The following is a 13,116-nucleotide window of genomic DNA, read 5'->3' as shown; positions in this document are numbered from 1 at the left end:
AACCTTGATGGTTCCTCTCAGAGCGACTCAAGAAAGAGAAGAAGACCTTTAAAATAAAATCCTCATTTTATTAACAGAGGCCAAATAAAAGTCACATTTTATTTACAGAGGAAATAAATATCTTATTGTCGTCATAAAGTTACTTTTTGTTTACATTTGTTTCAAAACGTGTTTGATGTTAGTCGGAACCCAACAGAACCGGACCGGCCAGCAGGGCCCCGGTGAGTTGATCCAGGTGAGGAACCAGAGGAACCGGGTCACAGAACAGAACAACTGTTTTCCAGTCCAGATTCAGTCAGAGCAGGAGGAACCGGACCGGCCAGCAGAACCAGCAGAACCAGCAGAACCGGACCGGCCAGCAGAACCAGCAGAACCAGCAGAACCAACAGAACCAGACCAGCAAGCAGAACCAACAGAACCAGCAGAACCAGCAGAACCAACAGAACTAACAGAACCAGACCAGCCAGCAGAACCAACAGAACTAACAGAACCAGCAGAACCAACAGAACCAACAGAACCGGACCGGCCAGCAGAACCAGCGGGATCAGCGGAACCAATAGAACTAATGTAACCAACAGAATCAGAGGATCCAACAGAACCAGCAGAACCAACAGAACCAGCAGAACCAACAGAACTAACAGAACCAGACCAGCCAGCAGAACCAACCGAACTAACAGAATCAGCAGAACCAACAGAACCGGACCGGCCAGCAGAACCAGCGGAACCAGCAGAACCAACAGAACCAGCAGAACCACCAGAACCAGACCAGCAAGCAGAACCAACAGAACTAACAGAACCAGCAGAACCAACAGAACCAGACCAGCAAGCAGAACCAGCGGAACCAGCAGAACCAACAGAACCAGCAGACCCAACAGAACTAACAGAACCAGCAGAACCAACAGAACCAGACCAGCAAGCAGAACCAAGAGGTAGAGGAGTCACATCGCTTCAACACCAATTCAAACCTTCAACACATCATCACTGGACCGGACCTGGACCGGACCTGGACCGGACCTGGACCCGACCTGAACCAGACCTGAACCAGACCTGGACCGGACCTGGACCGGACCTGAACCGGACCTGAACCGGACCTGGACCGGACCTGAACCAGACCTGGACCGGACCTGAACCGGACCTGGACCGGACCTGGACCGGACCTGAACCAGACCTGGACCGGACCTGAACCGGACCTGGACCGGACCTGGACCGGACCTGAACCAGACCTGAACCGGACCTGAACCGGTTCTGGTGAAGCCGGCAGATGATGAGGATTAATAACATTACGTTATAATATATAGTATATATATATAATAACTTTGTTTATTCTGGTGGACGAGGAGACCAGCTGGATCTGAGGGGGGAACACGGAACACGGAACACGGAACACGGAACACGGAACACGGACCATGGAGACCCTCAGTGGAGGAAGAGTGGAGGATCCTGCACTCAGAGCGACGCAGCCAGGCGGCGCCGCTGCAGCCGCTCCGCTCCGTCTCCATGGAGTCCGGTTCCGGTGGAAAGAACGAGATGCGGCATCGTCTGGAGCAACACAAAGCCGCCGGTACGATTCCTCTCTGGGTGGCTGAGCTTTATAACGTAGCGCCGGCTCCTGCTCCGTCGCCACGGCGACCAGCAGCTCGGCTTCAGGATCCAGGATGAAGAACCGGGTCGAGTCGCCGTGTCGACCCGAAGAACGCGACTCGTCAACACGACCTGCGGACCTGGAAAGTCCTCCAGGACGAAAACAAAACCTTTGTTCACTTCCTTTCTTCTTTGAGTCTTTGAACAAACTGGAGCTTGTTGAGGAACCCAGAGGAACCCCGACCCGGTGGTCCCGGTCCAGTGGGCCCGGTCGTCCCTGCTCAGGTGAGTCCCGGTCCGGCGGTCCCGTCAGTCCCTCCTGGCGCCGGGCTTTAAGCGGCGGGCCCTGCGAGTCCTCTTAGTCACGGTGGTGTAGCGGAACTCGTCCAGAGGGTTGACCCGGCCCTGCGGCTCCCGCTTCATGAAGTGGACCTCCTGCTGGCGCTGGGTGGTCCGGGACCCCTTCTTGGGCCGGCCCTTCCGGTTGAAGCCCAGGTACCAGCCCCGGTACTTGGCCGAGACCAGCGCCGTGTAGTTGTTCTCCAGGAACTCTTCCACGAACACACACTCCTGCTTCCTGCCGTCCGTCTGGGGAACATCACACCGTTATCTACATCTGGTATCTACATCTGGTATCTACATCTGGTATCTACATCTGGTATCTACATCTGTTATCTACATCTGTTATCTACATCTGTTATCTACATCTGGTATCTACATCTGGTATCTACATCTGGTATCTACATCTGGTATCTACATCTGTTATCTACATCTGGTATCTACGTTCTGGTATCTACGGTCTGGTATCTACGGTCTGGTATCTACATCTGGTATCTACATCTGGTATCTACGTTCTGGTATCTATGTTCTGGTATCTATGTTCTGGTATCTACGGTCTGGTATCTACATCTGTTATCTACATCTGTTATCTATGTTCTGGTATCTACATCTGTTATCTACGTTCTGGTATCTACATTCTGGTATCTACATCTGTTATCTACATCTGGTATCTACGTTCTGGTATCTACGTTCTGGTATCTACATCTGTTATCTACATCTGTTATCTACGTTCTGGTATCTACATCTGTTATCTACGTTCTGGTATCTACACTCTGGTATCTACACTCTGTTATCTACATCTGTTATCTACGTTCTGGTATCTACATTCTGGTATCCACATCTGTTATCTACATCTGTTATCTACATTCTGTTATCTACATCTGTTTTCTACGTTCTGGTATCTACACTCTGTTATCTACATCTGTTATCTACTTTCTGGTATCTACATCTGTTATCTACATCTGTGCTCTACATCTGTTATCTACGTTCTGTTATCTACATCTGTTACCTACGTTCTGGTATCTACACTCTGTTATCTACATCTGTTATCTACGTTCTGTTATCTACATCTGTTATCTACATCTGTTATCTACGTTCTGTTATCTACATCTGTTATCTACGTTCTGGTATCTACATCTGTTATCTACATCTGTTATCTACACACTGTAAAGCATTTTAACACATTGTAATGAACTATATCACTAAATATCCCTGCGTCTCACTGTGTCCCACTGCGTCTCACTGTGTCTTACTGTGTCCCACAGCATCTCAATGTGTCTCACTGCATCTCACTGTGTCCCACTGCATCTTAATGTGTCTCACTGCATCTCAATGTGTCCCACTGCATCTCGATGTGTCTCACTGCATCTCAATGTGTCCCACTGCATCTCACTGTGTCCCACTGCATCTCAATGTGTCTCACTGCATCTCAATGTGCCCCACTGCATCTCAATGTGTCTCACTGCATCTCAATGTGTCTCACTGCATCTCACTGTGTCCCACTGCATCTCAATGGGTCTCATTGCATCTCAATGTGTCCCACCGCATCTCAATGTGTCCCACTGCGTCTCACTGTGTCCCACTGCATCCCACTGTGTCCCACTGCATCTCAATGTGTCCTCACTGCGTCTAACTGTGTCCCACTGTGTATCACTATGTCCTATTGCATCTCACTGCATCTCACTGCGTCCCACTACGTCTCACTGCATCCCAATGTGTCCCACTGCATCTCACTGCACCCCACTGTGTCTCACTGCATCTCAATGTGTCCCACTGTGTATCACTATGTCCTGTTGCATCTCACTGAATCTCACTGCGTCCTACTACGTCTCACTGCATCTCAATGTGCCCCACTGCATCTCACTGCATCCCACTGTGTCCCACTGCATCTCAATGTGTCCCACGCTGTCTCATGTCCAACTGTGTCTCACTGTGTCCCACTGCATCTTACTGTGTCCCACTGCATCTCACTACGTCCAACTGTGTCCCAATGTGTCTCACTGCATCTCACTACGTCTCACTGCATCCCACTATGTCCCACTGCGCCTCACTATGTCCTACTACATCTAACTGTGTCTCACTGCATCTCACTGTGTCCCACTGCATCCAAACTGCGTCTCACTGTGTCCCATTGCATCTCACTGTATCTCACTGTGTTCAACTGTGTCTCACTGCACCCCACTGTGTCTCACTGTGTCCCACTGCATCTCCCTACACCCCACTGCATCCAACTGTCTCACTGTGTCCTACTGTGTCTCACTGCACCCCACTGCGTCCCACTGCATCTCAATGTGTCTCACGGCATCTGACTTTGTCCCACTATGTCCCACTGCATTTCACTGCATCTCAATGTGTCCCACTGCATCCCACTATGTCTCACTGTGTCCCATTGCGTCTCACTTAATCCCACTATGTCCCACTGCGTCCCAGTGTGTCCCAGTGGTCTCCGTACGGGAGTCCTCTGGTCACGCGGCGTCCTGGGAGACTCAGTGATATAACTGCAGGGACATTCCTCCACAGTGACCATTAGTGTCCCACTGCGTCGCAGTGATTTGCAGTAATTGAGTGATCGGGTGTCAGAGAGCAGGACGGTTACGTAACGGAGGAGCCGCTTCATCAAAGGGGTTTTGTTTGGCTGCACAAAGCAGCGACGAAGAAGAGCTCCGGCCACAAACACTCGTTTTCATCAACATGAGGAACTTTTTCAGAACGTGAAGACAGAAGACAGACGACTCACCCGTCCCACCACTTTGCCCTTGTCGTTCATGCAGATGTAATATTCGCTCTCCTTGCCTCTGATCCGGATGTGGCTGCCGAACGTCTCCGTCTCCACCACCAGGAGAGCTGCAACACAACGGAGGTCAGGAACAGCAGGTTCCATCTGGAACCTGCTGTTCCTGCTGAGTCGGCACTTTGAGCTGAGCGCCTGTTTCACCTGCTTCACCAAACCAGCACACCTGACCACCAGAACCTATAAAGAACCTATAAAGAACCTATAAAGAACGTATAAAGAACCTATAAAGAACCTGTAAAGAACCTATAAAGAACCTATAAAGAACCTGTAAAGAACCTATAAAGAACCTATAAAGAACCTATAAAGAACCTATAAAGAACCTGTAAAGAACGTATAAAGAACCTATAAAGAACCTATAAAGAACCTATAAAGAACGTATAAAGAACCTATAAAGAACCTGTAAAGAACCTATAAAGAACCTATAAAGAACCTGTAAAGAACCTATAAAGAACCTATAAAGAACCTATAAAGAACCTATAAAGAACCTATAAAGAACCTATAAAGAACCTATAAAGAACCTGTAAAGAACCTATAAAGAACGTATAAAGAACCTATAAAGAACCTGTAAAGAACCTATAAAGAACCTATAAAGAACCTGTAAAGAACCTATAAAGAACCTATAAAGAACCTATAAAGAACCTATAAAGAACCTATAAAGAACCTGTAAAGAACCTATAAAGAACCTATAAAGAACCTATAAAGAACCTGTAAAGAACCTATAAAGAACCTATAAAGAACCTATAAAGAACCTATAAAGAACCTGTAAAGAACCTATAAAGAACCTATAAAGAACCTATAAAGAACCTGTAAACAACCTATAAAGAACCTATAAAGAACCTGTAAAGAACCTATAAAGAACCTATAAAGAACCTATAAAGAACCTGTAAAGAACCTATAAAGAACCTATAAAGAACCTGTAAAGAACCTATAAAGAACCTATAAAGAACCTATAAAGAACCTATAAAGAACCTATAAAGAACCTGTAAAGAACCTATAAAGAACCTATAAAGAACCTATAAAGAACCTATAAAGAACCTGTAAAGAACCTATAAAGAACCTATAAAGAACCTATAAAGAACCTATAAAGAACCTATAAAGAACCTGTAAAGAACCTATAAAGAACCTATAAAGAACCTATAAAGAACCTGTAAAGAACCTATAAAGAACCTATAAAGAACCTATAAAGAACCTATAAAGAACCTGTAAAGAACCTATAAAGAACCTATAAAGAACCTATAAAGAACCTGTAAACAACCTATAAAGAACCTATAAAGAACCTGTAAAGAACCTATAAAGAACCTATAAAGAACCTATAAAGAACCTGTAAAGAACCTATAAAGAACCTATAAAGAACCTGTAAAGAACCTATAAAGAACCTATAAAGAACCTATAAAGAACCTATAAAGAACCTATAAAGAACCTATAAAGAACCTATAAAGAACCTGTAAAGAACCTATAAAGAACGTATAAAGAACCTATAAAGAACCTGTAAAGAACCTATAAAGAACCTATAAAGAACCTGTAAAGAACCTATAAAGAACCTATAAAGAACCTATAAAGAACCTATAAAGAACCTATAAAGAACCTGTAAAGAACCTATAAAGAACCTATAAAGAACCTATAAAGAACCTGTAAAGAACCTATAAAGAACCTATAAAGAACCTATAAAGAACCTATAAAGAACCTGTAAAGAACCTATAAAGAACCTATAAAGAACCTATAAAGAACCTGTAAACAACCTATAAAGAACCTATAAAGAACCTGTAAAGAACCTATAAAGAACCTATAAAGAACCTATAAAGAACCTGTAAAGAACCTATAAAGAACCTATAAAGAACCTGTAAAGAACCTATAAAGAACCTATAAAGAACCTATAAAGAACCTATAAAGAACCTATAAAGAACCTGTAAAGAACCTATAAAGAACCTATAAAGAACCTATAAAGAACCTATAAAGAACCTGTAAAGAACCTATAAAGAACCTATAAAGAACCTATAAAGAACCTATAAAGAACCTATAAAGAACCTGTAAAGAACCTATAAAGAACCTATAAAGAACCTATAAAGAACCTGTAAAGAACCTATAAAGAACCTATAAAGAACCTATAAAGAACCTATAAAGAACCTGTAAAGAACCTATAAAGAACCTATAAAGAACCTATAAAGAACCTGTAAACAACCTATAAAGAACCTATAAAGAACCTGTAAAGAACCTATAAAGAACCTATAAAGAACCTATAAAGAACCTGTAAAGAACCTATAAAGAACCTATAAAGAACCTGTAAAGAACCTGTAAAGAACCTATATAAAGTGATGAAAGAATCACTTCCTGTTTCCTGAAACAAACTGAAGAACGTTTGGGTTCTAAATGTCTTTTCTCCATTTCAAACAGGAGCTTCTCATCCTGGAGGACGGATTTGTCTCTGTCTCCGTCTCTGTCTCCGTCTCTGTCTCTGCTCGCCTTTCAGCAGCTCAACCCCCCCCACCAAACGCCCCCCCGCCCCCCCCCCCCCAGGATTAAGTTTCCTCCCCCTTCAGTCTGCTCACTCAATCTACCAGTTAAGATGATCCATTAGTTGAACACACTGGTCCATTCAGCAGCACTCAAGGAGCCCAGGAAGAATAGTGTGAGGGGTCGGGATGGGCCTGGGGGGGTCGGGGGGGGGGGGGGGGGGGGTCAGAGGGGGGGGGCACCACCACTTTAACACCCAGCCGTGGGAGAAGACTACAACCGACCTGTCTTCCAGGTGAAGAAGAAGAAGAATTTCCTGGTTCTTGTTCTGAGATGTTTCTGTTTGTGTGTCTGACTGAAAGCCCCCCCCCCCCCCCCCCCCCAGCCCGCCCACCCCCCCCCCCCCCCCACCCCCCCCACCCCCCCCACCCCCCCGTCCTCCACCGGGGGGGGGGGGGGGGGGGCTTTCAGTCAGACACACTCCTCTCTTTGAGGATCTGACTGATGTGAGTTCTGCTTCTTAGGAATCCTTCAGTGTCTCTGCAGGAAGGAAGTCGTCACAGCAGGAGGTCATCAGGACCAACGGTCCTTCTGGACCAGGACCAGGGGTCAGGACCAACGGTCCTTCTGGACCAGGACCAGGGGTCAGGACCAATGGTCCTTCTGGACCAGAGACGCTTCCACAACCTTTACAGTCATGAACTTCCTGCACTGGTGCTTCAGGAGACGTCCAGCTCCTGCTGCTGCAGCTCCTTCAGACGAGGACGGGAGCCGTCTACTTCCTGGGAGCTGCTGGCAGCAGTGAGTCGGAGAGCGTTATCGCTGCAGAGGAGCTGGCAGGTGCCAGGTACTACAGCTGGACGGAGACGGGGGGAGAAGTTGGCAAAGACTCATGGGAAAAAACGTGGATCTGCTTCCACTCAAGCTCTAACAAGCAGCGAGGAAACTTCGCGAGGCGAGAGGCCGGAGCCGGAGGAAGGAAGACCCCGGCGCTCTCAAAGCTCTTTGATGCAGAACTCTCAAAGCGCCACATCAAAGAGCTTCAGCTCTGTCCGTCACTTTGGTTTCATCTGAGTCGCTGCAAAAACTGGTCACTGACGGTGGTAACGTCACGTATAACGTCTGGAAGCTGACGACTCCAGACGAGACCATGTCTCTTCATGTTGTCCTCTCAGACAGACACTTTGTATCACACCTCATCTCTCTTTGATCTTTCCCTTTCATCAGGTTTAAAGCAGATGAAAAATGTTATTTACTTTACTGTCGGTGGTCATAATGTTGTGGCTGATCAGTGTAAAGTGACCCCACTGCCACACACTTGATAATCAGGGTGGCTTTGTCCTGTCCTGTCCTGTCCTGTCCTGTCCTGTCCTGTCCTGTCCTGTCCTGTCCTGTCCTGTCCTGTCCTGTCCTGTCCTGTCCTGTCCTGTCCTGTCCTGTCCTGTCCTGTCTTGTCTTGTCTTGTCTTGTCTTGTCTTGTCCTGTCCTGTCCTGTCCTGTCCTGTCCTGTCCTGTCCTGTCCTGTCCTGTCGTTTTCTTGTCCGGTCCATCCCGTCCCGTGAGCCTGGTCAGCCGTCCCCTCCAGAAGGTGCAGTGACCCTGAGGTGCCTGATGGTGGCGCTGCAGGGCGCCGGCTGGGTAGGGCCGGTAGGGCGGGTGCGGTGCAGGGCAGTTGTCCCGTACCATACTTGCCCCCATCATCTCCGTTGGCGTTGACCTTCTTGCCCAGGACCTGCACGTGCTTGCCGGTGGTTCTGCTGTACAGCTGGTAGATGCGGACCTGCTTCCTGCTCAGGTCGTCGGGGTTCCCCGTGTGGTTCTCGATGTAGAACTTGAAGTCTGCCGAGCTCTGCTGACATTCCTGCAGGAGAGACGGCAGGAAGTGAGGCGGCGAGGCAGCGAGACGGCATTGATGCTAATGCGCTGCTGCTTTTATGAGCCTGGTGTCAGGAACTAGAGCCGCCGGCTCCGAACCGCCGCTAACAACCTGGCAGCCGCCGCGCTTCACCGCTGCGCTCGGCTTTCCACTGCCGCATTTCACGAGCGGCGCTTTTACAAGCTGCGAATCTGTAACGAGACACGTTAATGAACTGGAGGGAAACAAGTGCAGAACCTGAAGACACTCCTCGACCCTCCTGCTCCTCTACCGTCACTCCTCTACCCTCCTGCTCCTCTACCGTCACTCCTCAACCCTCCTGCTCCTCTATCGCCACTCCTCAACCCTCCTGCTCCTCTACCGTCACTCCTCAACCCTCCTGCTCCTCTATCGCCACTCCTCAACCCTCCTGCTCCTCTACCGTCACTCCTCGACCCTCCTGCTCCTCTACCGTCACTCCTCTACCCTCCTGCTCCTCTACCGTCACTCCTCGACCCTCCTGCTCCTCTACCGTCACTCCTCGACCCTCCTGCTCCTCTACCCTCCTGCTCCTCTACCGTCACTCCTCTACCCTCCTGCTCCTCGACCCTCCTGCTCCTCTACCGTCACTCCTCGACCCTCCTGCTCCTCTACCCTCCTGCTCCTCGACCCTCCTGCTCCTCTACCGTCACTCCTCTACCCTCCTGCTCCTCGACCCTCCTGCTCCTCTACCGTCACTCCTCGACCCTCCTGCTCCTCTACCCTCCTGCTCCTCTACCGTCACTCCTCTACCCTCCTGCTCCTCTACCGTCACTCCTCGACCCTCCTGCTCCTCTACCGTCACTCCTCTACCCTCCTGCCCCTCTACCGTCACTCCTCTACCCTCCTGCTCCTCTACCGTCACTCCTCAACCCTCCTGCTCCTCTACCATCACTCCTCAACCCTCCTGCTCCTCTACCGTCACTCCTCTACCCTCCTGCTCCTCTACCGTCACTCCTCTACCCTCCTGCTCCTCTACCGTCACACCTCTACCCTCCTGCTCCTCTACCGTCACTCCTCGACCCTCCTGCTCCTCTACCGTCACTCCTCGACCCTCCTGCTCCTCTACCCTCCTGCTCCTCTACCGTCACTCCTCTACCCTCCTGCTCCTCGACCCTCCTGCTCCTCTACCGTCACTCCTCGACCCTCCTGCTCCTCTACCCTCCTGCTCCTCTATCGTCACTCCTCGACCCTCCTGCTCCTCTATCGTCACTCCTCGACCCTCCTGCTCCTCGACCCTCCTGCTCCTCTATCGTCACTCCTCGACCCTCCTGCTCCTCTACCCTCCTGCTCCTCTACCCTCCTGCTCCTCTATCGTCACTCCTCGACCCTCCTGCTCCTCTATCGTCACTCCTCGACCCTCCTGCTCCTCTATCGTCACTCCTCGACCCTCCTGCTCCTCGACCCTCCTGCTCCTCTACCCTCCTGCTCCTCTACCCTCCTGCTCCTCTACCCTCCTGCTCCTCTACCCTCCTGCTCCTCTAACTGAAGACGAGCTGAAGAAGAACAACAGGCTCACTTCATTTTTCTTCAAAGACGCAGCTGGAAAACGGAGGAAACGTCGAAAGTCTGGCAGTGGTTTGACACACACACACACACACACACACACACACACACACACACACACACACACACACACACACACACACACACACACGCCAGTCGTTCATGCCGCTCTGACAACAGAAGCTTCTCCGTCAGAACGACAGACTCGTCCTGCAGGAAGCAGCGGGACTCACATCGTCTGTCCAGAACAACCGACGGGTCCAGGACGTGTGGAAGAACGTTTCATGAGTCACGTGACCTGATTAACGTCAAACACTAAAACAACAACAACCTCCTGCTGCGTTCTGGAGCGACTTTATGATATTTAACTGTGAAACACGTTACTGGAATACATTTGACTGATTTACTCAGTAAATCACCAGAATTCAGTCATGCAGGTGTTTCGCTCGAAAAAGTGTTTTAATAATAATAATAATAATAATAATAATAATATTAATAATAAGTTTAGTATTGATCATATAGTTTAATTTATTAGTATTTCTATTGAGGGACTATTATCTGTTGTTTTCTCATGGATGGAAATAAAACTGGCCCCAGTCGATCTGCATCCATTGATTTTCACAAACTTACAAAATGTATAAAGAAACAAAACAAAAAACAAAACACGGACAAAAACCCCGTTTCACACAGAGTGACGCTTCTGCTTAAGAAAAGCACGAGACTCGGTGGTTTTCGGCCTTTTCTCCTGCTTTTGAACGTCTAATATCGTCCTAACGATGGGAAATTAATAGGAAACGAGACTTGGGATTAATGACGTCACCGCAATAAAGCGATCGGGCGGTTTTACGAGGAAGGCGCGCGCCGCCTGCGTCTTCTCCAAACGTGAAGCGCAGTCAATTAGCGACTCGACGTCTGCGAATCATTACAGTTCAAAGTGAGACGCAACTCATAAAAGAAGCGCCAAAGGAGCATCTGGCGCAGAGAAACCTTCGTTCCTCCACTGCCGTTACACTCTGAGCGCTACTTGACTTCCACAAGCACGAGCCGCTGTCGTCCTCATTGATCCCTGCTAATAAAAGTGATCAGATACTTTCTGTGCTCTGCCTCGCTCTGACTCCTTTCAGCCTCGCTCTGACTCAGTCCAGGTCTTTTCTCTCTTAACGGAACGTTGCGACGTTGATTTAACGTCATCTGACATTTTAATTCACGTTAAATCCTCTCAAGTCGTGGCTTTGATGTAGGAAGTTGTAAAGTCGAAGTAAACAGTGAAACGAGTCCGTCACACCGTCCTGGAGCACAGAGCGGGGGACCGGGGGACCGGGGGACCGGGGGACGGGGGACCGGGGGACCGGGGGACCGGGGGACCGGGGGACCGGGGGACGGGGGGACCGGGGGACCGGGGGACCGGGGGACCGGGGGACCGGGGGACGGGGGACCGGGGACGGGGGGACCGGGGGCCGGGGGACGGGGGACCGGGGGACGGGGGGACGGGGGACCGGGGACGGGGACCGGGGGACCGGGGGACGGGGGACCGGGGGACCGGGGGACGGGGGGACGGGGGACCGGGGGACGGGGGACCGGGGGACGGGGACCGGGGGACGGGGGACCGGGGACGGGGGGACCGGGGGACCGGGGGACGGGGACCGGGGGACCGGGGGACGGGGGACCGGGGGACGGGGGGACCGGGGGTCCACGTACCTGCAGCTGGAAGTAGAGGACCAGAAAGTGGAAGGACCTGAGGAGAGACGACAAGAAGAAGGAGGGATGAATGACGGGGAAATGAGCTGGAGGACAAATATGGAGCTTTTGGCGACTTCTGTCGGAGAGAAGCGAGGACGGATGGTGGGACTCTTACAGGTAAATGAACCTGGAAGGCAGCGGAGACATCGTGTCTGGCATGAATCCGCCTGAATACACCTGCTTCCTCACACCTGGAGCCCCGCAAGGCTGCGGGTCGCCCCGCGCTCCGCCGCTCCCCGGTGCGTCTTTTACGCACGGAGCTCCGGCGGTAAGCGGGAGAGCGAGTCCCGGGACGAGCAGCGATGAGCGGGGAGCAGCAGCAGGGCTGCGGGGAGCAACATCGGGTGCTTCCTTGTTGGCCGGACGGGATCCACTTCAGGCTTCTGCGTCCCGGGAGGCGGCGGCGGAAGACGGGAAGACAAACACGTCGCTGGTGTGTCCCTCACGAGGACAACATCAAAACAATCCCTCGTTTGGTTTGGTTTTGTTGTTGTTGTTGTTGTTGGTTTTTTAATGATCCTCAGTTTTGCGCGCGTCCACCGGAGTTGGCCAACGACCGTGAGCGAGTTTCAGGAGTCAGACGGCCCCGGGTCGCTCCGGGCCTGGGGGGGGGCTTCCGACACCTTGCATGGCTCGTTTTATTCTACCAGCCTGCTGCGGGACGCGGTGGACAAAACAAGCGCCCCCGAAACCAAGCCGCTCCTCGGGGAAGGAAACTTGTCCAGAGGCGAGAAAGGCGCAGTGGAAGAGTCGAAAGGCGCAGTGGAAGAGTCGAAAGGCGCAGTGGAAGAGTCGAAAGGCGCAGTGGAAG

At 50.4% G+C, this 13,116-nt stretch overlaps 1 protein-coding gene across 1 annotated transcript; it reads right to left on the bottom strand.

The window, feature by feature from the left end:
• Positions 1 to 1,890: 1,890 nt before the first annotated feature.
• On the bottom strand, positions 1,891 to 12,464 carry fgf24 (fibroblast growth factor 24; the record flags this gene model as incomplete). The annotated part of the gene is made up of 5 exons (XM_080522272.1): positions 1,891 to 2,169; positions 4,658 to 4,764; positions 8,849 to 9,026; positions 12,264 to 12,300; positions 12,421 to 12,464. The coding sequence occupies 5 exons, from the start codon at positions 12,462 to 12,464 to the stop codon at positions 1,891 to 1,893; spliced, it is 645 nt and encodes a 214-aa protein (XP_080378398.1).
• Positions 12,465 to 13,116: the final 652 nt, after the last annotated feature.

Source organism: Blennius ocellaris (genome assembly GCF_963422515.1).
Source record: "Blennius ocellaris genome assembly, contig: SCAFFOLD_176, whole genome shotgun sequence".
NCBI classification, from domain to species: Eukaryota; Metazoa; Chordata; class Actinopteri; order Blenniiformes; family Blenniidae; genus Blennius; species Blennius ocellaris.
Note: the sequence above shows the minus strand (reverse complement) of the source record. Positions and strands in the feature narration are given on the sequence as shown.